General features: G+C 35.9%; 3 protein-coding genes across 12 annotated transcripts in view; all 3 read right to left on the reverse strand.

Moving 5' to 3' along the window:
* The window catches only part of LOC105281866 (tyrosine-protein kinase transmembrane receptor Ror), a 125,936-nt gene that overhangs the window by 33,074 nt on the left and 66,148 nt on the right, over positions 1-26,714 (reverse strand). The window lies entirely within an intron of this gene.
* On the reverse strand, positions 2-23,737 carry LOC105281869 (odorant receptor 24a). 10 transcript variants are annotated; one of them, XM_026967913.1, is made up of 10 exons: positions 19,000-20,060; positions 18,708-18,827; positions 18,462-18,579; positions 17,968-18,232; positions 16,438-16,557; positions 16,251-16,341; positions 14,682-14,827; positions 14,320-14,452; positions 13,183-14,227; positions 12,534-12,780 (listed from the first exon to the last, which is right to left on the reverse strand). In XM_026967913.1, exons 1-9 carry the CDS (start codon positions 19,165-19,167, stop codon positions 14,174-14,176), a joined length of 1,215 nt encoding a protein of 404 aa, XP_026823714.1. In that variant the 5' UTR covers positions 19,168-20,060; the 3' UTR covers positions 12,534-12,780; positions 13,183-14,173. The 10 variants fall into 10 exon arrangements, with proteins under 10 accessions (XP_026823712.1, XP_026823716.1, XP_026823718.1 ...); XM_026967912.1 differs by having other exon boundaries at positions 12,534-13,028; XM_026967914.1 differs by lacking the exons at positions 12,534-12,780; positions 13,183-14,227; positions 14,320-14,452; ... (2 more) ...; positions 16,438-16,557; positions 17,968-18,232 and adding exons at positions 20,131-20,263; positions 20,496-20,641; positions 20,885-20,975; ... (3 more) ...; positions 22,096-22,215; positions 22,424-23,737 and having other exon boundaries at positions 18,462-18,827; positions 19,000-20,039.
* LOC113561474 lies at positions 3,696-6,582 on the reverse strand. The gene has a single exon (XM_026967926.1). The coding sequence runs from the start codon at positions 5,594-5,596 to the stop codon at positions 4,697-4,699; it is 900 nt and encodes a 299-aa protein (XP_026823727.1). The 5' UTR covers positions 5,597-6,582; the 3' UTR covers positions 3,696-4,696.

Here is a 26,714-nt window from a genome sequence, read left to right on the forward strand (position 1 = left end):
AAAACGTCAATTTAGTTTTCAATAAGATATACATATATTATGTATAATATGTACGTATTGACACATAATGTATAATAGTTTTACCGTGGCAAAGCTTTCTAAAGATAGTGTATAAAGACCACCCAATTTTATGTTATAAGGCTTAGCGCCTTTTTGCAAAAGAAACAATATTAATCTTTGCACGCGTACAGGTGCAATGTACCATCGAACGTCATATCTGCGAAGTAACAGGTAAATATTAAAATGAATATTTGAAAATGATAATTTGAAATACCAACAAAATGGTGATGGTAAAAAACTTAGAATAAAATACATGTTGTACTGACGATATTTGCAAATATTATATTCACAATATCACTTTGATTGTTATTCACGCGTATATTAATATGCGTATGTTAATAACGTAAAATTACTGGCGACTTTAATCTATTATAACAAAATATCTTACGCAGTTAAGAATATATAATTATAGTGATCTATACATGCTTGAGCCATGTAGTTGCCTCCTAATGAACATGTTAAAATGCAAACCGTAAAACCACAGTGTAATACAAAATCTTCCATCCTAAATACAAAATGAACGGCTTGAAATATCTGAAATGATATATTACACATACATTTTTTTGTAATAGATATTATTAAAGAAGTTTTATATATACACTAGCATCCCCCGTCCCGGCTTCGCCCGCGATATTTATGTGTAGAATTAAATAAAAACACATTATACCCCTTCTCACCCGTTAGGGGTGGAATTTCGGAAAACCCTCCCTTAGTGAGCACCTACGTGATAGTAGGAATATACTCTTAAAATTTCATGTCGATAGGTGCAGTGGTTCGGGCTGCACGTTGATGAGTCAGTGAGTGAGTGAGTGGTATTTGGCTTATACAGGGTGTCCGAAATAAAGTGACTCAGACGGAAAATACAGGTAGATAGGAGTAAACCGAGAAGAAAAGTCAAATACTATTTTTCGAAATTTGCAATAGTTATTAAGTTATTAACATATACGTCTGAGCCAATAAACGCGCTGAAAGCGTTAGGCCGGACTCGGGAGATAGAGTGAGAGGCGGAGTCAAGAAGAGAGGGGCGAGGGGAGGAACCGCGAGCGACTCGCGAAGCGCGGCGCGTGACATGATACCGCGCCGAAAATTTATTATGTAGTTGTGCTTTCCGTACATTGCCGACGAGGAAACAATTTTCCAGCGCGGTGTTTTTAATAGCAAGGAAATGATACGTTATCATTTCCACACCACCTAGCGGTAGATAGCTCGGTGCGTTTTTTTTATAGTGGTTTCCCCGGTAGGCCTAATCCTCTCTCATTATTTAATTCGATTAATTTAATTGAATTGTTCCAAATGTCGTCCCCTTTCTCGTACGCAGAGGTCGGCTGGAACACGACGACGCACTGGAATTCTTCTCGTATTATGCACGAGATACCCTGTTTCACGCAATTGTTGTACAGTGCGAAAAATTGTACGAGATGTTGGATAATATGCACGCCCAGGAAATCGTCAGGCATAAATCCGAGCCGCGAGACGCGCATTTTCGCCTGCTAGCCCATAAGCCACTATCATATTCGTATACTCTTCCGTAGTATATCGCATCGTCGCTGTCTAACACCTCGAACACTTCGAATATCTTGAACACGAGACTTATACGCGACTGTACAAGAAAATATCGTGCGAAAATATCGTGTAGGCAGAACATGACTTTCAATTGACTTTCAGCAACTGTAGACAAAACACGAATATTGTTTGCTGCCTGATGGCGCGCGGGAATCTCGGTTTGAGGTATTCGAGGTGTTCGAAGTGCTAAACAGCGATATTATCCAACATATCGTACAATTTTTCGCGCTGTACAAAAATTGAGACGCACCGTGCCACACGCGATATTGTACGAAGAGCCGACCTCTGCGTACGAGAAAGGGGACGACATTTGGAACAATTCAATTAAATTAATCGAATTAAATAATGAGAGTGGATTAGGCCTACCAGGGAAACCACTATAAAAAAAACGCACCGAGCTATCTACCGCTAGGTGGTGTGGAAATGATAACGTATCATTTCCTTGCTATTAAAAACACCGCGCTGGAAAATTGTTTCCTCGTCGGCAATGTACGGAAAGCACAACTACATAATAAATTTTCGGCGCGGTATCATGTCACGCGCCGCGCTTCGCGAGTCGCTCGCGGTTCCCCCCCTCGCCCCTCTCTTCTTGACTCCGCCTCTCACTCTATCTCCCGACTCCGGCCTAACGCTTTCAGCGCGTTTATTGGCTCAGACGTATATGTTAATAACTTAATAACTATTGCGAATTTCGAAAAATAGTATTTGACTTTTCTTCTCGGTTTACTCCTATCTACCTGTACTTTCCGTCTGAGTCACTTTATTTCGGACACCCTGTATATGCAGTTCCGCCACTTTGCGCGTTTTCAATTTTTCTAGCAGAACTAGTCTCATTACTTTTTGGATCGCCTACGTATTATAAATTTTTCTGCAGTTTAAGATCCTATTAAATCAATTTAAATGTCTTGTGGCCTTAGAGAATTAAAAAATGTAATAATTGTGAGATATAATGTTTTGCTTAAATTCTTACTCCAAACAGATTGAGGCTCAAACAAATTACAGTAATCACTATTAGAAGAAAATATGTTCCCTCGCAGTTATATAGATAGAATTCAATTATCCTGAAAAATATATAAATATTTTATTTTTTATGTAATATACATATCCCAAACTTGCTATGCGTGCGTTTGTGCCTGCATGCATGGAATAGAACATACTCAAGAGCTGTGCGATGAATGTCCACTGCATGACTTATCTTCTTGTCGATCTCCCTCTTGTTCTTCCAATTACATATTTCATCACTATTTATTATCTGCATTGCCTGTTTGATACGATAACTGCAAATAAATTACAAATATTTTTTCCAAAATTTGTTCTCGAAAATAAAGAAGATTTTATATATAATCACAATGCTCCATTCTGTTTTATTTTTACTGTTGTAAAATACTTTCTCCCTCTTACCTAGCAATGTTAAATAATCCACAAAAATATGTAAAGTATCCTGTCACCACTATTGCTCCTCCTAATAATATTCCTCCTCCTATGTACTGGTTTGCGTACAGATGCAGCAAAATAAAATAAAAATATTTTTCTTGATCAACAAAATATTCCGTTCTGATATATATATTGCGATGTGGCTTAGATTCATTTACGAGAGAAAAGATGCCGAAAATCCACGGCAGAATTGGCAAAACAGTTACGATGAAGAAACCGCACATCGTCAACGCTGCAGATGATTTAAAAACATAATTGAAGAATTGAACGAACTTGTGAAGTTCGATTACAATTATGTCTTTTTCGTTCAGATGGATAATTGCGTAGTCGCGCCCCGTCGCGGCTTACTCAACAAGCTTTAAAGTCACTAGAAAAATTGGCGCGCTCACGCGGGGCTTCCCGCTGCGCGCGCCGGCGATCGTCATTAGTTCAAAGCGGCCAAATCCGATCAGGGAAGGGCATGGGTGGGAGGTATCCGTCTGAAGGAAAAAGACATAATTGTAATCGAACTTCACAAGTTTGTTCAATTCTTCAATTATGTTAATCTTCGTCAGATGGATAATTGCGTAGATATTTAAAGTTACGATTTGGCCAAAGAGGCTTACAAAGTAAGTGTTTGTGTGAATGCTCGTGAAGATTTTTTTTTTTAAAACGTGTTATTGTCAAGGATCATACATGAGAGCGATATAATAAGCATAGTGGGTTATACATTAAGAATAACGGCTTGGAAAGAGGAGTCCGGAATTAGCGGTCGTTTGTAGAAACGCGCAAAGACGTCAGAGGCTTTGCTCCAACCTGCGGTACGTCGGATTTCCTCGACACTGATACCGGCGCTCGCGGCGAAAGAGGTAGACGCATGGCGAGTGGAATGCGCCGAAAATATGGAGGTGTCTATTCCCGCTAACTCCAGCGTCGCCTTGACCCACCGGCCTAATGTTTGAGACGAAACTGAAGTAAATAGCTTACGAAGGTTTATGAAAAGCGCATCACAGTCGTGACTGCGAGACTCACGTGTAAGCGTGAGGTAGTGTTTCACTAACGAGAGAATACAGAGTTCTGGTTTTTCTAAAAAGGGTTTGAAAGTGAGCAAGGGCTGAGATCTCCCGATCCCGGAAGTTTTCAGACGAGCTGGGATTCTAATGATCATTGAATCCGAGAACGATATATTCGAGCATTGAATGGCTGCAAGAGTCTGCATTCTTTGTGCAGTCGTGAGAGCAAGTAGGGTGACCAACTTTTTCGAAATGAGCTCAAGAGGGAGATTCTCGTGAGGATACAAGGTGGCCAGATAGGCAATGACTGGGGATGGGTCCCACGTAAAGTTATAGCGCGGCCTTTGTGGTTTGAGCGCCGCGACACCTCTAAAAAAATCTTTTAACCAACGGGTGTGATCCCACCTCGTCTGCGGAAATAAGGGAGATAGCCGAGCGGTAAGCGTTCAGGGTAGAATACGACCCTGTACTCGCGAGGCACGCAGAGAGGAAGTCCAAGACCGCCGGAATCGGTGGGGACAGGAGAGAGACGTTCCTTTCCCTGCAGAACTGCCACCATAATCGAAGTGGCTTGGTGTACTGGTTGACTGTGGATTCCGTGATCGAAGCTAGCGTCGTCTCGATAGCCGTTGGCGGTGTTCCTTTCTTCAGGAACGCCTGCCGGATAACCTCGCGGCCACCAGGGAAATCCTGGTCCACGTCGGATGAAAGTCTCTGAAAGGAGAGGATAACATTTGAGGGTCAGGTTCAAAGTGAATGGGTTGACCGATAAGGAGCCGATTAAACAGAGGAAACCATGGTTGTGCCGGCCACCGTGGGACGACCAAGATTCCCTCTGCCCCGTCTGAGATAATCTTGCGTAGCACTCGCAGAACAAGGATAAATGGAGGAAATGCGTAAAAGTAAAATTGACTCCAGTCTAAGGAGAACGCGTCCACGGCGTGTGCCATCGGGTCAGGGAGCCAAGAGACAAAGCGAGGGCATTTCGCGTTAATTAAAGCAGCGAATAGGTCGATGTCAAAAGGACCGAAGGTGGAGTCTATTATGTTAAAATATCCTTGATCAAGAGTCCATTCCGAGTCTTCCGAAATTACACGAGATTCGGCATCCGCCTCTAGATTCAGAGTCGAAGGTATATATGCCGCGTAGATAAACAATTCACGGTCTGCACACCAACGCCAAATCGCGCGAGCGAGGGCAGATAAATGGGGAAACTTAATGGAACCCATACGATTAATGTAAGAGAGTGCGGTGGAATTGTCTACTCGTACCAGGATGTCACATCCATGCAGGTGAGACGCGAAACATTTGAGGCCGTGGAAGACTGCCAAGAGTTCCAAATAATTGATGTGATTTTGTTTGTCGCCCGTGGACCAAAACCCATGAGTTCGGGACCCTCCACAGACAGCGCCCCAACCGGTTAGGGATGCGTCCGTGAAGATTTCAGTCGCGAACTGTCCCGATCGAATATTGTTACACTGAGAAGTGTCAGAAAAAATCGCCTTCCACCATAGCAGATCCTCTTTGATCTCAGGTGGCAGGGTCATCCGGACTGCGAAATTGTCGTTTGACTAAGAAAGGGCTAAAAACTTCTCCCTCTCCAACCGTTTGGTATATAGCATACCATATTTGACGGCCGGGCAGACCGAAACTAGGGAGCCGATAAAACTCGCGAGAAGTTGGATCGTACATGTCCTTTGGTTAAGTATCGTGAGTGTCTTGTGTAACAACTTAACCCGTTTTTCCGATGGGATGGAGACAGAGAAACTCTGTGTGTCAAAAGTAAATTCCAAGAACCTGCATGATCTAGCTGGTGTGAGTACACTCTTACGTTTGTTAATGACAAAGCCTAGCGCTGATAGGAGGCTAAACGTTGTGGAGACGTTTGCTATGCATTGGCCATAGGATTGTGCGATAAGAAGGAAGTCGTCCAGATAGACGACTGAGAGGAATCCTCTCTCCCTGAACGAATGTACTACGGGTTTCAGAAGTTTGGTGAAAATGTATGGTGCCAACGCGAGGCCAAAGGGCAGAGCTGTGAATTGGAAAAGCTGATTGCGAAAGCGAAAACGTAAATATTTTCTGTCCTCAGGATGAATGGACAGGAGCAGGTATGCATCTTCTAAGTCAATGGACGCGAGAAAGTCGCCCGGAGAGATCAGACGGATCACCGTCTTCCATTCCTCCATTTTAAAGTGAGGAGCGAGAATAAACTTGTTAAGGGATTTTAGGTTCAGGATAAATCTCCAACCTCCCGAGGATTTTTCCCTCACAAAGAAGGGGGATACGAATTGGTCCTCGCAGTCGGATGCTAGCTCGATGGCCCCTGTCTTACAGAGTCTGTCGATTTCCTGTCCGCAAAGTTCCTGTTCTTTCGAAGATAAATAAACTATGGGTTCGTTGGGTTGACGAGGTGGCTGGCGCGTGAATGGTAACCTATAACCGGCTACGGCCTGCAGGATTACCGGGTCTGTGGTAATTTCCTTCCACTTGGGAAGGAAGAAAGCCAACCTGCCCGCAATATTTACCTGATTCCCCGTTAGCGTCTCCTCGATCGGGATCTGGCGCGATATGGCGCTCGGCGATTATTCGACGGAGCCCCTGACCTCCGTGTCGCCGAAGTTCTCGTCGTTGCAGGGGTCCTGGAGTTTCCCGTCGATGCTGTAAGGGAAGCCACGTGCAGCTGGGGCTTTATGGGCTGCACTTTGCGAGACACCAACAATGGTGCCTTAACCAAGTCTTTAGCGGACTTCGCCATCGTAGTGGCCTTCTTGAGTTCCTCGCCGAACGATGTTCCGAAAAGGCATTCATCCGGAGGAATGTTTTCTGCCGTATTCTTCGCGAGAATATTGAGTGTGGGCACTATCTGCGCCCGTCGGGATATGGAGAGACGATAGAAGAGGTCTGCTAAGATTTTTGCGCCCTCGTTGATTTTCAGCACAGCTGAGCGTGCCTCGGGAACGAGCGATCGTTGGATGTCAGGCTTCAGAAGCTCAGACATTGCCTCGCCGAGAGCACACAGGGAGATTCCGGCTTGGTCCTGATCTTTGCTGTTGTACTCGTCTCGCTTGCTAACTGAGTTGGACTTTAGCCCAGATTTGAGTTCAGGATTCAGCTTAGGGGCTCAAAGAAAGGCTAATGTTTCCGGTGGCGAATATTTCTTGAGCAGAGGGTCGCGTTGTTCTGGAGGAAGACCCTTTTGCGCTAGAGTACGCCATTGGTCCAAAACCAGTTCGTTCCAGGGTGACACCTCCACTGTGTGCAGCGCGGAAGCGAATAGCTCCCGTGTAAGAGGGTCGTCGTCCACCGGGGCGATTGCGGGTGCGAGGGTATCCGCCGTTATGACCTCCGTAACAGGAGGTGTCTCAAAAGATACATTACCTCTGCTCGTGGAACCTAAAAGACATGGGGGGTTATTATCCGAGAGGCTGTGTCGATTTTTCCGCCTATATTCCGCAAATATAGGTCCAGAAAGCACGTACACACCTGAATTACCAGTGATTGGCCTTTCCTGTCTCGCAGGCACTGCCAGAGAAGGTCCACTCGGGACAGAATGATTCGAGCTAGGAGCGTTTCCCGGCGGAGAATCCGTGTCGGGCATCGCTTCCCGTTGTGTTCCGAGGTTCTCGTGTTTATTCGGGGAGTCGGACAAGGGAGCGGAAGGAGATGGAGATCTGGGCGCTATAACCTCTGAATGGTGAAGTACATCGAGCAGGCGGACCAGCTTGTTTTCGAGGCCCGCGAGGCGGTCCCTGGAAGGCGACCTGCGTCGCTTGCGCGATTTATGGGATGATTTGCCCATTCTCACCGAAGGATGATGCTAAATTCGTCGAAAATGTTCACGAGGCTGTTCACGAAACTGTTGCAATAAGCAGCAACAAGAACACAACGGCGATCGCCGGCGCGCGCAGCGGGAAGCCCCGCGTGAGCCGCCAATTTTTCTAGTAACTTTAAAACTTGTTGAGTAAGCCGCGACGGGGCGCAACTACGCAATTATCCATCTGAATGAAAATTAACATAATTATAACTATATGTTTCAACTTTTTCAACTGTTTGTTATCCTTAGTTTTTTTGACTTTTTCATTTTTCTGTACTAATTTCGTAGGTTTCTAATATTACCCGCTCTTCTTTCTTATTTATTTTTATATTCGCACTTATGGTATAATATTTTATATTGAAAAGCGTGCGCTAAGACTGAATAAATAATAATTGATAGATTCTTACATGTGAATCCAATTGCAACACATTTTGCAATGTGTCCATATCTTTTTATTATAGCAATTTCGTTTTCATCCTTTAACTCGCTACAGACGTACTGAAGATTTTCCAATACATGCTTCACCTATCGTATCAACAATATTTCAAATAATTTCCTATTTCTCTGATAAATTTTACAAAATGTATAGTGTATAAAACCTTATTTATTATATGAAAGGTATGTTTAGAAACATTCTGGAAAACTTAACTTACAACATGTGTGTTAATCCAAAGAAAATTATAGAGAATGGCGCACAAAAGAACAAAAAGTGATGTAGAAAGAATTTCTAAGATAAGCTCAATATTACATTCTGTAGTTAGAAATGTTGTAAGCTGCAATTAATATTGTTATATGCACGTGTGTGTGTGTGTGTGTGTGTGTGTGTGTGTGCGCGCGCGCGCGCGCGTGTGTACAGTGTAAAATTGCAAACTGTTAATATATAAAATATAAATAACTATATTTTATATATAATATGTATAAAAATGTACGTCTATTAATACAGATTTACAAACCTGAAATATAATGAAGCTAGTCATAGTAAGAGAAAACACACAAGACTGAAGTTGAACAAGCATTGTTCGATGGTAAGGCCATAACCCAATTGCGACCAGAGAAATTCGATGAATGTAAAGAAATTGAGTATCCATACAGGTCACTCTTGTTCGAGCTTCTACGAGCATTTGAGAGCGATATATCGAGATAAAGCTATTTTACCTATTTCTTTCTTCGAATAAAGAATATTATATGATATTCTTCTTCTAGCGTATTATTCAAGGTAAAATTCCTTAATTTAACATAAATATTCCGACGAAAGTATTATAAAATATCAAGATGCTATAGAAATAATTTGCTCGGAATTTGCGAGGGAGAGAAAAGTGGGTGATTAACCGATCGATTTGGCGCCGTAACGAAAGTACAACGAATATTTATTTCTCACAGAAAAATAGTTATTGCATGATATCTTGACCGAAGTACACGCAAGCGCAATTGATTTTTCCATGCAGTACGTCTTCGAGTTCTTCATTATAGTCCGCGCATTCGTACCGTGCACATGTTTCTCAAAAGAAGCGTTACCTGGTTGATCGTATGTACACATCAGTTTTGATATGATGGTAATTATTTAACATATCATACATCATTATATCTACACCATATTACGTTTGAAACTAATGTTGAATTGCATCCCCTGTTTATTTGGGAAACACGCATTTATTGAGTTGTAATATATAGTCGTCCCGGTTTTTGATTGAAGAGAAGGAAACTTATTATTGGTGGTTATTAGATATAAATTCAATCGGTTTTAATCTTTGGGTTCATCTTAATGTGCATGCAGCGCAATGAAATGTAAAAATATAATAGAAATATTTCATTCTCTTTATTCATTTTCCGACAATTTAAAGCACTAGTTAATTCACTAGAACGGAACTTGTAAGAATGGAAACCTATCTTCGAGTTTACTAGGTAGTTTTAATCATAATATTAGCTCATTCATACAAATATCACTTTTGCATAGAATATATAACAGTAAAATACGACATTGATGCAGTTGATAGCTGCAATGAAAACGTCAATTTAGTTTTAAATAAGATATACATATAGTATGTATAATATGTACGTATTGACACATAATGTATAATAGTTTTACCGTGACAAAGCTTTCTAAAGATAGTGTATAAAGACCAACCACTTTTATGTTATAAGGCTTAGCGCCTTTTTGCAAAAGAAACAATATTAATCTTTGCACGTGTACAGGTGCAATGTACCATCGAACGTTATATCTGCGAAGTAATAGATAAATACTAAAATGAATATTTGAAAATGATAATTTGAAGTACCAAGAAAATGGTGATGGTAAAAAACTTAGAATAAAATACATGTTGTACTAACGATATTTGCAAATATTATATTTAGAATATCACTTTGCTTGTTATTCAGGCGTAGGGGGAAGGGGGCACTATAGGACACTTTTTTGTTTAAAGCTCTTAGCTTTTTCAATTTTTAAGAAATTGGTTCTCCAATACAATTATAAGTTAATTTGATTGTTAATGTTTACTATCATAAACGTATGATAAAGAAACACATTTGAAAGTAGTGCGTACTTGTTTTTGCCTTTTAAGAAAGTGTTTTCTCTGTCCTAATCTGCCTTCCTGGAGGGGAAGTTTAGGATGCCACTGGGGCAGTTTAGGACTGATAATGAAAAATCGAGATAATTCTTGTCTTTTCACTTTATTTATTAAAAGTAATAAATCTGTTACTAGGCAACAGTCTTACAAATTTCTTTTAATATAGTTTTTGTTTAACAATAAGTAATTGTACTACGCGTACTACGTAAGATAAGTTGTACTACGTAATGAAATAAACATAAGTGTCTATCTATTGCCTTAATTAAGGCCAAGAATCAATCTTATTTTATTTTAAATAATAAAATATCTAACAACTCTCTTTAAAGAAATTAAAGTGTGAAGTGTTAAGATTATTAATTTTGTAACAAATTAAAAAGTAAAAATTTAACAAAAATAACTTTCTTAGACTTTTAAAAATAATTTGCTACGCAACAAAAGAAAATTTAGATCAAATGACACGAAATTCCTTTTAGCAACAGTTGCAAGGCACATTAGAACATGTCCTAATGTGCCCCGTAAATTTCGTACAATATTGCTCCAACTCTAACTTGAAAAAAAAAACGTAATATTTCTTACCAACTCTTTTATTATGCCGTTGTATTTCGCTCATTACAACGCAAAACATATAATCTTAACCAGAATATACTAATAGGTTCCTTTTGAGCAATAATTTAATTTAAAAATACTTACATTTGCGAGCCAAGATAATTACATCAGCCAGCAAAACTTATTAATAGTTTGTAGGTTAGTTTGACAGTTAAAGGCGCGGAAGCTCTCATGTGACGTTTACCTCTTGACCGATTGATAACCGAAAAATGCGTTCAACGTATGAAAAAAAGTGACAAATTGTTTTTTATTCGAAATGTCCATTACTGCCCCTGTCCTAAACGGCCTCCTTCTCCCCAATATTAATATGCGTATAGTAATAACGTAAAATTAATGACGACTTTAATCTATTATAACAAAATATCTTACGCAGTTAAGAATATATAATTATAGTGATCTATACATGCTTGAGCCATGTAGTTGCCTCCTAATGAACATGTTAAAATGCCAACCGTAAAACCACAGTGTAATACAAAATCTTCCATCCTAAATACAAACCGAATGGCTTGAAATATCTGAAATGATATATTATACGTACATCTTTTTGTAATAGATATTATTAAAGAATGTATATATGCAGTGCTGCCACTTTGCGCGGTTTTAATTTCTCTAGCAGGACTAGTCTCATTATTTTTTGGATCGCCTACGTATTATATATTTTTCTGCAGTTTAAGATCCTATTAAATTAATGTCTTGTGGCCTTAGAGAATAAAAAAATTTAATAATTGTGAGATTTAGTTTTTTGCTAAAATTCTTACTCCAAACAGATTGAGGCTCAAAGAAATTACAACAATCGCTGCTATAAGAACACATACCCCCCCGTAGTTAAATAGATAGAATTCAATAATCCTGAAAAATATATGAATATTTCATTTTTTATATAATATACATATCCCAAAATTCCGCTATGCGTGCGTGCGTGCCTGCATGCATGGAATTGTTGAACATACTCAAGAGTTGTGCGATGAATGTCAACTGCATAACTTATCTTCTTGTTGATCTCCCTCTTGTTCTTCCAATTACATATTTTGTCACTATTTATCCGTATTGCCTGTTCGATACGGTAACTGCAAATAAATTACAAACATTTTTTCCAAAATTTGTTCTCGAAAATAGAAGTTGTATATGTAATCACAATGCTCCATTCTGTTTTACTTTCACTGTTGTTAAATTACTTTCTCTCCCTTACCTGGCAATGTTAAATAATCCACAAAAATATGTACTGTATCCTGTCACCACTATTGCTCCTCCTAATAATATACCTCCTCCTATGTACTGGGTTGCATACAGATGCAGCAAAATAATATAAAAATATTTTCCTTGATCAACAAAATATTCCGCTCTGATATACATATTGCGATGTGGCTTAGATTCATTTACGAAAGAAAAGATGCCGAAAATCCGCGGCAAAAATGGCGAAAGAGTGAAGATGAATAAACCGCACATCGTCATCGCTGAAGATGTTTTAAAAACATAATCATAACTATACGTTTCAACTTTTTGATATAAAGGTAATAACCCACTCTTCTTTCTTAGTTATTTTTATATTCGCACACTTTAGGTATAATATTTTATAGTTAAAAGCGTGCGATCAGACTTTATAAATACTAATTGATAGATTCTTACATGTGAATCCAATTGCAACACATCTTGCAATGTGTCCATATCTATTTATTATAGCAATTTCGTTTTCATCCTTTAACTCGCTACAGATGTACTGAAGATTTTCCAATACATGCTTCACCTATCGTATCAACAATATTTCAAATAATGTCCTATTTCTCTGATAAATTTTACAAAATTTATAGTGTATAAAACCTTATTTATTATATGAAAGGTATGTTTAGAAACATTCTGAAAAACTTAACTTACAACATGGGTGTTAATCCAAAGAAAATTATAGCAAATGGCGCACAAAAGAACAAAAAGTGATGTAGAAAGAATTTCTAATATAAGCTCACTATTACATTCTGTAGTTAGAAATGTTGTAAGCTGCAATTAATATTGTTATATGTACGGGTGTGTGTGTGTGTGTGCGCGTGTGTACAGTGTAAAATTGCAAACTGTTAATATATAAAATATAAATAACTATATTTTATATATAATATATATAAAAATGTACGTCTATTAATATAGATTTACAAACCTGAAATATAATGAAGCTAGTCATAGTAAGAGAAAAGACACAAGACTGAAGTTGAACAAGCATTGTTCGATGGTAAGGCCATAACCCAATTGCGACCAGAGAAATTCGATGAATGTAAAGAAATTGAGTATCCATAGAAGTCACTCTTGTTCGAGCTTCTACGAGCATTTGAGAGCGATATATCGAGATAAAGCTATTTTACCTATTTCTTTCTTCGAATAAAGAATATTATATGATATTCTTCTTCTAGCGTACTATCCAAGGTAAAATTCCTTAATTTAACATAAATATTCCGACGAAAATATTATAAAATATCAAGATGCTATAGAAATAATTTGCTCGGAATTTGCGAGGGGGAGAAAAGTGGGTGATTAACCGATCGATTTGGCGCCGTAACGAAAGTACAACGAATATTTATTTCTCACAGAAAAATAGTTATTGCATGATATCTTGACCGAAGTACACGCAAGCGCAATTGATTTTTCCAAGCAATAACGTTTTCGAGTTCTTTATTATAGTCCGCGCATTCGTAACGTGCACATGTTTCTCAAAAGAAGCGTTACCTGGTTGATCACGTCACATACACGTCAGTTTTGATATGATGGTAATTATTTAACATATCATACATCATTATATCTAAACCATATTACGTTTCCAACGAATGTTGAATTGCATCCTCTGTTTATTTGGGAAACACGCATTTAGTGAGTTGTAATATATAGTCGTCCCGGTTTTTGATTGAAGAGAAGGAAACTTATTATTGGTGGTTATTAGATATAAATTCAATCGGTTTTAATCTTTGGGTTCATCTTAATGTGCATGCAGCGCAATGAAAATGAAAACTATAATGGAAATTTTTTATTCTCTTTATTCATTTTCTGACAATTGAAAGCACTAGTTAATTCACTAGAACGGAACTTATAAGAATGAAAACCTATCCTCGAGTTTACTAGTTAGTTTTGATCATAATATTAGCTGATTCATATTAATATCACTTTTGCATAGAATATATAACAGTAAAATACGATAGTGATGCAGTTGATAGCTGCAATGAAAACGTCAATTTAGTTTTAAATAAGATATACATATATTATGTATAATATGTACGTATTGACACACAATGTATAATAGTTTTACCGTGGCAAAGCTTTCTAAAGATAGTGTATAAAGACCACTCAATTTTATGTTATAAGGCTTAGCGCCTTTTTGCAAAAGAAACAATATTAATCTTTGCACGCGTACAGGTGCAATATACCATCGAACGTTATATCTGCGAAGTAATAGGTAAATAATAAAACGAATATTTGAAAATGATAATTTGAAGTACCAAAAATGTTGATGGTAAAAACTTTAGTATAAAACACATGTTTTACAGACGATGTTTGCAAATATTATATTCCTAATATCACTTTGATTGTTATTCACGCGTTTATTAATATGCGTATATTAATAACGTAAAATTAATGACGACTTTAATCTATTATAACAAAATATCTTACGCAGTTAAGAATATATAATTATAGTGATCTATACATGCTTGAGCCATGTAGTTGCCTCCTAATGAACATGTTAAAATGCAAACCGTAAAACCACAGTGTAATACAAAATCTTCCATCCTAAATACAAAATGAACGGCTTGAAATATCTGAAATGATATATTACACATACATTTTTTTGTAATAGATATTATTAAAGAAGTTTTATATATACACTAGCATCCCCCGTCCCGGCTTCGCCCGCGATATTTATGTGTAGAATTAAATAAAAACACATTATACCCCTTCTCACCCGTTAGGGGTGGAATTTCGGAAAACCCTCCCTTAGTGAGCACCTACGTGATATTAGGAATATACTCTTAAAATTTCATGTCGATAGGTGCAGTGGTTCGGGCTGCACGTTGATGAGTCAGTGAGTGAGTGAGTGGTATTTGGCTTATGTATATATATATATATATATATATATATATATATATATAGAATATATATACACTCAACACTCCTATGACACGATTAATTATTTTTAATGATTCTACTAACAATATTCAACATATATACAAATATCGTTATATCCTTCTACTTACGTGGGCGGTCCAAAAAGTAATGAGACAAATGCTATAAAAAATACAAAACTGTAATTTTAATCTAAATTCACATGCTCCTTTTCAAAATAGTCTCAACTGTATGCAACGCACATTTCCCAGCGTGTTATTCACGTTTGGAAGACGAAATCTAGACCATCTTTGAAAAGTTGTTTGCACTGCACGTTCATTGCTTTTACAACATCTTTATCCTCGCAAAATTTTCTCTCTGAACTTCTCCTTTACTTTTGAGAAGTCAGACTCAATCCTCCGGGCTGTATGGTGGGTAAGAAACTGTATTAATCTTCTTGTTCTTTAAACATTGGCACAGAGATTACCTGACATTGGACCACGCATTATCATGATGCAATAAAATTTCTTCAAATTTTTTACGTTTTTTCTGAAGTGATACATTTATTTTAATACATCGATGTATATTTGTCAGTCTTCTCGTATGATTGCGCTAGCTGTAGTCATCATCCCATCGTAAATCAAGTGCTTGGACTCTTCTCTTCTGTGCTCTCACGACCATAAACGCGGCATGCCAACGAAAACATGTTACACGTGATATACACGTATGCTTTAAAAGTTTCCTCGAAAAGTAACATCGCATAAGTATCCGAAACTGATTGCTTTAACCGGACACAAAATTGTATCGCATGTCAATATTTTTCACCATACTCTTTTCCAAAGGCAAACTGCAAACAATGTTTACGCGATCGATCACAAATGAGTACTAAGTGAACCGATCAGAACGGAATTTTTAAAGTTGATAGAAGAGATGTTAAGGTACATATAGATATGCAGTTCTGCCACTTTACGCGTTTTCAATTTTTCTAGCAGAACTAGTCTCATTACTTTTTGGATCGCCTACGTATTATAAATTTTCCTGCAGTTTAAGATCCTATTAAATCAATTTAAATGTCTTGTGGCCTTAGAGAATTAAAAAATGTAATAATTGTGAGATATAATGTTTTGCTTAAATTCTTACTCCAAACAGATTGAGGCTCAAACAAATTACAGTAATCGCTATTAGAAGAAAATATGTTCCCTCGCAGTTATATAGATAGAATTCAATAATCCTGAAAAATATATAAATATTTTATTTTTTATGTAATATACATATCCCAAACTTGCTATGCGTGCGTTTGTGCCTGCATGCATGGAATAGAACATACTCAAGAGCTGTGCGATGAATGTCCACTGCATGACTTATCTTCTTGTCGATCTCCCTCTTGTTCTTCCAATTACATATTTCGTCACTATTTATTATCCGCATTGCATGTTCGATACGATAACTGCAAATAAATTACAAATATTTTTTCTAAAATTTGTTCTCGAAAATAAAGATTGTATTAGGTTGGCAAATAAGTTCGTTCGGTTTTTGCTTCGGTGCAACTTCTTTCCAATTCACTCTTGTTTTTCTCGACACTATCGCGCAACTTCAGAGTGCATTTGAAAGTACATGTTTCACATAACCTTTCTGTAAATTTAGGTTTGACTAACATCAATATTGTGTGTGCTGCGTAGCTGTAAAAATGGAAGGAAATAACGTGCATTATCGTCATATTTTGCTCTATTATTTCAAGAAGAGCAAACGAGCTGCAAAGGCTCATAAAAAGATATGCCGTGTTTATGGAGATGATGCCTTAACAGAACGCGTATGTCAAAAGTGGTTCGCCAAATTCCGTTCTGGAGATTTTGACGTCAATGATGCGCCTCGCTCCGGTCGCCCGATCAAGATTGATTCAAGTAATGTCAAAGCTATCATCGATAAAAATCCATCCCAATCGGTGCGAGAGACTGCTACAGTACTTAATATGTCTCATACAAGCGTAGAAAACAATTTGCGCCAACTGGGATACGTTTCTCGGCTCAATGTGTGGGTGCCGCATGAATTAACCGAGGCCAACTTGGCCACTCGCATATCCATCTGCGATTTGCTGCGGAAACGTCAAGAAAACGATCCATTTTTGAAGCGGTTAGTGACAGGAGATGAAAAATGGGTCGTCTATGAGAATGTAACGCGGAAAAGATCATGGGGACACAGCAGCGAGCCACCACAAACAACCTGGAAGGCAGGATTGCATCCGAAGAAGATCATGCTCTCCGTATGGTGGGATTTCAAAGGTGTCATTTACTACGAGCTGTTACCGTCAAGCAAAACGATTGATTCAACCACATACTGCTCGCAGTTAACAAAATTGGACCAAGCACTCCGCAAAAAACGTCCAGAATTGATAATCGAAAAGGTGTTGTCTTCCACCACGATAACGCCAGACCTCACACATCATTGACAACTCGGAACAAATTACTCAGTCTTGGCTGGGATGTTTTGCCTCATCCTGCGTATTCACCGGACCTGGCCCCTTCCGATTATCATTTATTCCGGTCGTTGCAGAACTCTTTGAACGGAAAATTCTTCAAGGATGAAGAGAACGTCAAAAGACACCTGGATTGGTTTTTCGCCGATAAGCCTCAGATGTTTTACGAACGCGGCATAATGAAGTTGGTGGAAAGATGGCAAGAAGTCATCAATAACAATGGTCAATATATAATTGATTAAAATTTATTTTGTGTATAAAAAAAATTGTATTTTATTCCACCTTAAAAAACCGAACCAACTTATTTGCCAACCCAATATATGTAATCATCAATTCTCCATTCTGTTTTATTTTTTCTGTTGTAAAATACTTTCTCCCTCTTACCTGGCAATGTTAAATAATCCACAAAAATATGTAAAGTATCCTGTCACCACTATTGCTCCTCCTAATAATATACCTCCTCCTATGTACTGGTTTGCGTACAGATGCAGCAAAATAAAATAAAAATATTTTTCTTGATCAACAAAATATTCCGTTCTGATATATATGTTGCGATGTGGCTTAGATTCATTTACGAGAGAAAAGATGCCGAAAATCCACGGCAGAATTGGCAAAACAGTTACGATGAAGAAACCGCACATCGTCAACGCTGCAGATGATTTAAAAACATAATCATAACTATATGTTTCAACTTTTTCAACTGTTTGTTATCTTCTTAGTTTTTTTTACTTTTTCAGTTTTCTGTAATAATTTCGTAGGTTTCTAATATTACCCGCTCTTCTTTCTTATTTATTTTTATATTCACACTTATGGTATAATATTTTATACTGAAAAGCGTTGCGCTAAGACTGAATAAATGATAATTGATAGATTCTTACATGCGAATCCAATTGCAACACATTTTGCAATGTGTCCATATCTTTTTATTATAGCAATTTCGTTTTCATCCTTTAACTCGCTACAGACGTACTGAAGATTTTCCAATACATGCTTCACCTATCGTATCAACAATAATTCAAATAATGTCCTATTTCTCTGATAAATTTTACAAAATTTATAGTGTATAAAACCTTATTTATTGTATGAAAGATATATTTAGAAACATTCTGAAAATCTTAACTTACAACATGTGTGTTAATCCAAAGAAAATTATAGTGAATGGCGCACCAAAGAACAAAAAGTGATGTAGAAAGAATTTCTAAGATAAGCTCAATATTACATTCTGTAGTTAGAAATGTTGTAAGCTGCAATTAATATTGTTATATGTACGTGTGTGTGTGTGTGTGCGCGCGTGTGCGTGTGTGTGTGTGTGTGTACAGTGTAAAATTGCAAACTGTTAATATATAAAATATAAATAACTATATTTTATATATAATATATATAAAAATGTACGTCTATTAATATAGATTTACAAACCTGAAATATAATGAAGCTAGTCATAGTAAGAGAAAACACACAAGACTGAAGTTGAACAAGCATTGTTCGATGGTAAGGCCATAACCCAATTGCGACCAGAGAAATTCGATGAATGTAAAGAAATTGAGTATCCATAGAAGTCACTCTTGTTCGAGCTTCCACGCGCATTTGAGAGCGATATATCGAGATAAAGCTATTTTACTTATTTCTTTCTTCGAATAAAGAATATTATATGATATTTTTTTTTAGTGTATTTTCCAAGGCGAAATTCCTTAATGTAACATAAATATTCCGACGAAAATATTATAAAATATCAAGATGCTATAAAAATAATTTGCTCGGAATTTGCGAGGAAGAGAAAAGTGGACGATTAACCGATCGAATTGCCGCCGTAACGAAAGTACAACGAATATTTATTTCTCACAGAAAAATAGTCATGGCATGATATATTGACCGAAGTTTGCGCAAGCGCAATTGATTTTTGCATGCAGTACGTCTTCGAGTTCTTCATTATAGTCCGCGCATTCGTAACGTGCACATGTTTCTCAAAAGAAGCGTTACCTGGTTGATCGTATGTACACATCAGTTTTGATATGATGGTAATTATTTAACATATCATACACCATTATATCTACACCATATTACGTTTGAAACGAATGTTGAATGGCATCCCCTGTTTATTTGGGAAACACGCATTTATTGAGTTGTAATATACAGTCGTCCCGGTTTTTGATTGAAGAGAAGGAAACTTATTATCGGTGGTTACTAGATATAAATTCAATTAGTTTTAATCTTTGGGTTCTTCTTAATGTGCATGCAGCGCAATAAACTGTAAAACTATAATGGAAATATTTCATCCTCTTTATTCATTTTCTGACAATTTAAAGCACTAGTTAATTCACTAGAACGGAACTTGTAAGAATGGAAACCTATCTTCGGGTTTACTAGTTAGTTTTAATCATAATATTAGCTGATTCATATTATTATCACTTTTGCATAGAATATATAACAGTAAAATACGATAGTGATGCAGTTGATAGCTGTAATAAAAACGTCAATTTAGTTTTGAATATATACATATATTATGTATACTATATGTACGTATTGACACATAATGTATAATAGTTTTACCGTGGCAAAGCTTTCTAAAGATAATGTATAAAGACCAACCACTTTTATGTTATAAGGCTTAGCGCCTTTTTGCAAAAGAAACAATATTAATCTTTGCACGCATACAGGTGCAATGTACCATCGAACGTTATATCTGCGAAGTAATAGGTAAATACTAAAATGAATATTTGAAAATGATAATTTGAAGTACCAAAAATGTTGATGGTAAAAACTTTAGTATAAAATACATGTTTTACAGACGATGTTTGCAAATATTATATTCATAATATTACTTTGATTGTTATTCACGCGTTTATTAATATGCGTATATTAATAACGTAAAATTAATATTGACGACTGTAATCTGTTATAACAAAATATCTTACGCTGTTAAAAATATATAATTATAGTGATCTATACATGCTTGACCCATGTAGTTAAGTCCTAATGAACATGTTAAAATGACAACCGCAAAACCACAGTGTAATATAAAATCTTCCATCCTAAATACAAACCGAATGGCCTGAGATATCTGAAATGATATATTATACGTACATCTTTTTGTAATAGATATTATTAAAGAATGTATATATGCAGTGCTGCCACTTTGCGCGGTTTAAATTTCTCTAGCAGGACTAGTCCCATTATTTTTTGGATCGCCTACGTATTATATATTTTTCTGCAGGATAAGATCCTATTAAATTAATGTCTTGTGGCCTTAGAGAATAAAAAAATTTAATAATTGTGAGATTTAGTTTTTTGCTAAAATTCTTACTCCAAACAGATTGAGGCTCAAAGAAATTACAATAATCGCTACTATAAGAAAATATGCTCCCTCGCAGTTATATAGATAGAATTCAATAATCCTGAAAAATATATAAATATTTTATTTTTTATGTAATATACGTATTCCAAATTTGTTATGCGTGCGTGCGTTTGTGCCTGCATGCATGGAATAGAACATACTCAAGAGCTGTGCGATGAATGTCCACTGCATGACTTATCTTCTTGTCGATCTCCCTCTTGTTCTTCCAATTACATATTTTGTCACTATTTATCTGCATTGCCTGTTCGATACGGTAACTAAAAATAAATTACAAATATTTTTTCCAAAATTTGTTCTCGAAAATAGAAGTTGTATATGTAATCACAATGCTCCATTCTGTTTTACTTTCACTGTTGTTAAATTACTTTCTCTCCCTTACCTGGCAATGTTAAATAATCCACAAAAATATGTAAAGTATCCTGTCACCACTATTGCTCCTGCTAATAATATACTTCCTCCTATGTACTGGGTTGCGTACAGATGCAGCGAAATAAAATAAAAATATTTTTCTTGATCAACAAAATATTCCGCTCTGATATATATATTGCGATGTGGCTTAGATTCATTTACGAAAGAAAAGATGCCGAAAATCCGCGGCAGAATTGGCAAAATAGCTAAGACGAAGAAACCCCATATCGTCAACACTGAAGATGATTTAAAAACATAATCAGTGATCAAATAAATCTATCCTTTTTCATATAGCGAAATATAACATAAGTATATGTTTTAAATTTTTGATGGTTGTTATCTTCTTAGTTTTTTGACTTTTTCATTTTTCTGTAATAATTGCGTAGTTTGCTAATATTACCCACTATTCTTTCTTATTTATTTTTATATTCGAACACTTATGGTAAAATATTTTATATTGAAAAGCGTACGCTAAGACTTAATAAATAATAATTGATAGATTTTTACAGGTGAATCCAATTGCAACGCATTTTGCAATGTGTCCATATCTTTTTATTATAGCAATTTCGTTTTCATCCTTTAACTCGCTACAGATGTACTGAAGATTTTCCAATACATGCTTCACCTATTGTATCAACAATATTTCAGATAAGTTTCTATTTCTCTGATAAATTCTACAAAATTTATAGTTTAAAACCTTATTTATTCTATAACAGGCATGTTTAGAAACATACTGTAAAATCTTAACTTACAAGATGTGTGTTGATCCAAAGAAAATTATAGTAAATTACGGTCAAAAGAACAAAAAGTGTTGTAGAAAGAATTTCTAAGATAAGCTCAATATTACATTCTGTAGTTAGAAATGTTGTAAGCTGCAATTAATATTGTTATATGCACGTGTGTGTGTGTGTGTGTGTGTGTGTGTGTGTGTGTGTGTGTGTGTGTGTGTGTGTGGTGTGTGTGTGTGTGTGTGTGTGTACAGTGTAAAATTGCAAACTGTTAATATATAAAATATAAATAACTACATTTTTTATATAATAAATATAAAAACTGTACGTCTATTAATATAGATTTACAAACCTGAAATATAATAAAGGTAGTCATAGTAAGAGAAAACACACAAGACTGAAGTTGAACAAGCATTGTTCGATGGTAAGGCCATAACCCAAGTGCGACCAGAGAAATTCGATGAATGTAAAGAAATTGAGTATCCATAGAAGTCACTCTTGTTCGAGCTTCCACGCGCATTTGAGAGCGATATATCGAGATAAAGCTATTTTACCTATTTCTTTCTTCGAATAAAGAATATTATATGATATTCTTCTAACGTATTTTCCAAGGCGAAATTCCTCAATTTAAGATAAATATTCCGACGAAAGTATTATAAAATATCAAGATGCTATAAAAATAATTTGCTCGGAATTTGCGAGGGAGAGAAAAGTGGGCGATTAACCGATCGATTTGGCGCCGTAACGAAAGTACAACGAATATTTATTTCTCTCAGAAAAATAGTCATGTCATGATATATTGACCGAAGTTCGCGCAAGCGCAATTGATTTTTCCAAGCAATAACGTCTTCGCGTTTTTCATTACAGTCCGCGCATTCGTAGCGTACACACGTTTCTTAGAAGGAGCGTTACTTGCTTGATCATACGTACACGTCAATTGTGATATGATAATTATATAATATATCATATATCATTATATACTGTGTATCTTAAAACGCGCCCACCAAGTACATAGTGTTATTCCTGAGGTGATTTTAAGACGAAAATCCTAATACCAACATGTCGAGGCTATAATAGTTTTTAAATTGTAAGCATCTGTAGTTAGCGAATTAGACTGCCTAAAGTTGTCGCGCTCGGGCGCGGTACAACGCAAAGTGCTAAAGGCGAGAACTGGCTGTTGCCCCTCTTGTGAGATTTCGATATGCGAAGATAAGATTGTTTTTGATAATGTTTTCATGCACTAAAAATTATATTCCTTCTGTAAATATGTAAAATATTCAAAAATAGAAAAGATTCCTTTCTTTATAAAAACAATTATATTTTATTCATAGTATTGAAGAAAATTTTATGGTAAGCTGTTTTAAGTTTTAATAGCATAAAAGATACTTTCTCTGAAACTCGTAAAAAATAATTGTCTAAAACAAATTACTCTTTTTCTTAATGAATTAAAAATATGTCGACACAATAATAATTCCAAATTTCTATTATGTCCCGACATAATTTTAATTCAATTATAAGAACTAATTCCTTTCAGAAAACCATGTTATAAGAGTTTGACATTAGAAAACGTATCTTTTATGTCATGAAAAATTAACTAAGAATTAACAATTTATCATAAAATTCTGTTCAATATTATGAAAAAGAGATAAATCTTTTTTATAAGGAAAGAATTGTTTCTCCATTATTAACTTTTTACATATTTTCTTATACGTTTTCTTATACGTATATATATATATATATATATATATATAGTTATATATATATATATAACTTATTACGAAATTGAAACAGATAATGAATTACATCCTTAAAGTTTTTGGAAAACACGAATTGTAGGCTACAATTAATATTGCAATTAATATATATTGCGATCAGCGGTCCATTCTATATGTCGCTGGATGATATCTTCTTTTTGGTGAGTTGTTTTCTATTGGATTTCTTGAATTAAGTAATGGATAGTGCTATTTTAGGAGACTTGGTGCGATATAGTCAGGGAGAGAACAACAGAGTATTTTTGTTATAGTAATTTATTTATGTTATGTTTAGAAAATTTAAGAAGTATCTTGTTAGTTATGTAAGAACAAAAGATTATTTTTGTTACAAGGATAGAGTCAAATTGTCGACCAAACTGGCAAACTTTATTGTGAAAAGCTACGTTTCGGCCAGGCTTCCGGCCCTCTTCAAAATTAAATACAAAGTCACTTTCTAAAATATACAAAAGTACAGAATGTGTATAAGATAAATTGTTTAGACTGTAGTAGTTGCTATATTGGACAAACGAGAAGACATTTAAACACTCGTATTAAGGAACACAAATCACATGTTAGGAAGCATGATGACGCTCATTCCGTGGTCAGCAAACACAGAATTAATAATAACCACGAGTTTGATTGGAACAATGTTCATATTTTACATCGAGAAACTCATAACGAGAAACGTGAGATTGCTGAGATGTTTTTCATCAAGCGCGAGAATAATACCATCAACCTACAGATCGATACCGAAAATTGGCCGTGTATTTATGACTTGTTATTGAGAAGCACTTAGGATCTTTAGTTTTCTCTACACTCTTTTGCTGACCTTGGTTGAGTGCTGACATGTTTCTGTGGCGAACTGTGTGAATCTTTGGTCGTAATTCTTTGTCATTTTCTGCCAGTAAGTGGACTCTTTTAATTATTTAGTGGTTTCTCTAATCTCTTGTAACGTTAAAAATTAATTCTTTTATGTATTTTTGTATATTTTAGAAAGTGACTTTGTATTTAATTTTGACCTGAAGAGGGCCGGAAGCCTGACCGAAACGTAGCTTTTCACAATAAAGTTTGCCAGTTTGGTCGACAATTTGATTCTATCCTTGTATTAAATTTCTCTGGTGGCATTAACTATTTATTTTGGATTATTTTTGTTATATTCAAAAGATTGAAGAAGTATTTTTGTTTATAGGCAAATTAATATGATGATGCTGCCAAATATGGTTTGATAATGTAATTAAAATAAAGACTGATAATTATTTATAAAAATTAAATGTTTTATTGTAAAAGTGAGACATGATCCCTATGGACCATGTCATCCAATACGCCGGAACGAGTCACCCTCAATAGGGGACACATGGTACCATTTTCCTTTTTTCAGTTTTAGTTTAATAATGTCTGTATTAACTGGTTAATAAAACCGACTTTATGATAGAGAAAAGTCAATTAAATTCTTAACTAAATTCTATTTTATGGTATTACATTTGAAATACACCTTAAAATAACAAAAATAGCTTTTTACAACAACAGGGGGCATCAACTGTCCCCAGTTTCCTCTACAGGGTGTTTCAAAAGTGATGGTCAAAAATGTAGGGATGAGTAGTAAAAACGAAGAGAAGCAAAAAAGTTCCAGTAAACATGGGTCCGCAAATTAACCGTTTACGAGATAATGCAATTGTTTTGCTGGTTGGGGCCCGCTGAATACTTCATGTTTCGTACGTATGCTGCACGCTCTCCCATCTCATCTCCTTTCTCATTGCTTGAGCCTTAGTAGTAAACAAAAAACAATCAGTGTATCTGGAACGTGGTTGCTATATACATTGTGAATGGAAGTTCTGTGCACCAGTACTTACAGAATCGTGATTTAATTGTGAAAAGGTTTGTAAACATGGAACAAGATTACAGCAACGTAGAGTACACAGACGCATTCTAGTGCATGGTCAGCATTTTGAACACCTGCTGTAAAATTCTTCAGTTAACATGTTCATACTGTACTGTACCTTGTTTCTCCACAAACTTCACTGTTGTTCAAACAAAACAATTTCATTTGTGTATGTTCAATCACATTTCTGTGGTGTTGAAGCCAAAATTATGAATGTTCCTGTCTCGTAATTGATAAATTAAATAAAATTTTCACTGCTTTTGTTGGAATTAGTACTTGTATTCAGCGGGCTCCAACCAGCAAACCAATTGCATTATTTCGTAAACGGTTAATTTGCGGACCCATGTTTACTGGAACTTTTTTGCTTCTCTTCGTTTTTACTACTCATCCCTACATTTTGACCATCACTTTTGAAACACCCTGTATATGATCTTTATCCCCTATCTTATCTTTATAATCATATTCGAATAGATCTGATTATAACAACAGCAGCAGAAAACATGTTGTTATTAATGTAAGTTCTTCTGTAAGTTCTTCACAGCAATATTTGCCGAGAAATGAATATAGAAACATAGCAATTACAAATATAAGATGTAATCTAAATTCTTCCGCTTTATCTCGAAGTAGTGCAATTTGAAATACCTAGAACAATATAAATCTCATTGCACATTATGTGAGCACGCATGTGTGTGTATGTTTGAGCGGGGAGCAGGAGAGGAGCGTGTCTCAAAATATTGTATTTTTCAGAAAAGTTACATACCATAATATATATACGTGAAATGAAAAATACGTAAAATGTTTCTCATATTAAATAAGTATAGTGTTTTATTAAAACTTACGGCATTGATTATAATATAAATTAAATTTTGGATACGCATGTGAAATTATTTTTATGACTTTTTATCTCTTTTCTACTTATATTTTTCTACCTCTGCGGTTCCATTCACACTGTAAAAAATAATCTCTAAATTTTTCCCAAAAATGTGAGGAAGCAAATTACCCAATCATTAGAT

This window comes from Ooceraea biroi, chromosome 2 (genome assembly GCF_003672135.1).
Source record: "Ooceraea biroi isolate clonal line C1 chromosome 2, Obir_v5.4, whole genome shotgun sequence".
NCBI classification, from domain to species: domain Eukaryota; kingdom Metazoa; phylum Arthropoda; class Insecta; order Hymenoptera; family Formicidae; genus Ooceraea; species Ooceraea biroi.

Excerpts from the sequence above, each read along its gene's own strand:
- LOC113561474 (XM_026967926.1), bottom strand. The coding sequence starts at position 5,596 with ATGACCCTGCCACCTGAGATCAAAGAGGATCTGCTATGGTGGAAGGCG.
- LOC105281869 (XM_026967909.1), bottom strand. The coding sequence starts at position 13,350 with ATGCTCGTAGAAGCTCGAACAAGAGTGACTTCTATGGATACTCAATTT. Across the intron at positions 13,029-13,182 it reads CTAGCTTCATTATATTTCAG|CTTACAACATTTCTAACTAC; the intron begins GTTTGTAAATCT and ends TATTAATTGCAG. Across the intron at positions 11,552-11,794 it reads TGAGCCTCAATCTGTTTGGA|ATATTTCAAGCCATTCGGTT; the intron begins GTAAGAATTTTA and ends ATATCATTTCAG.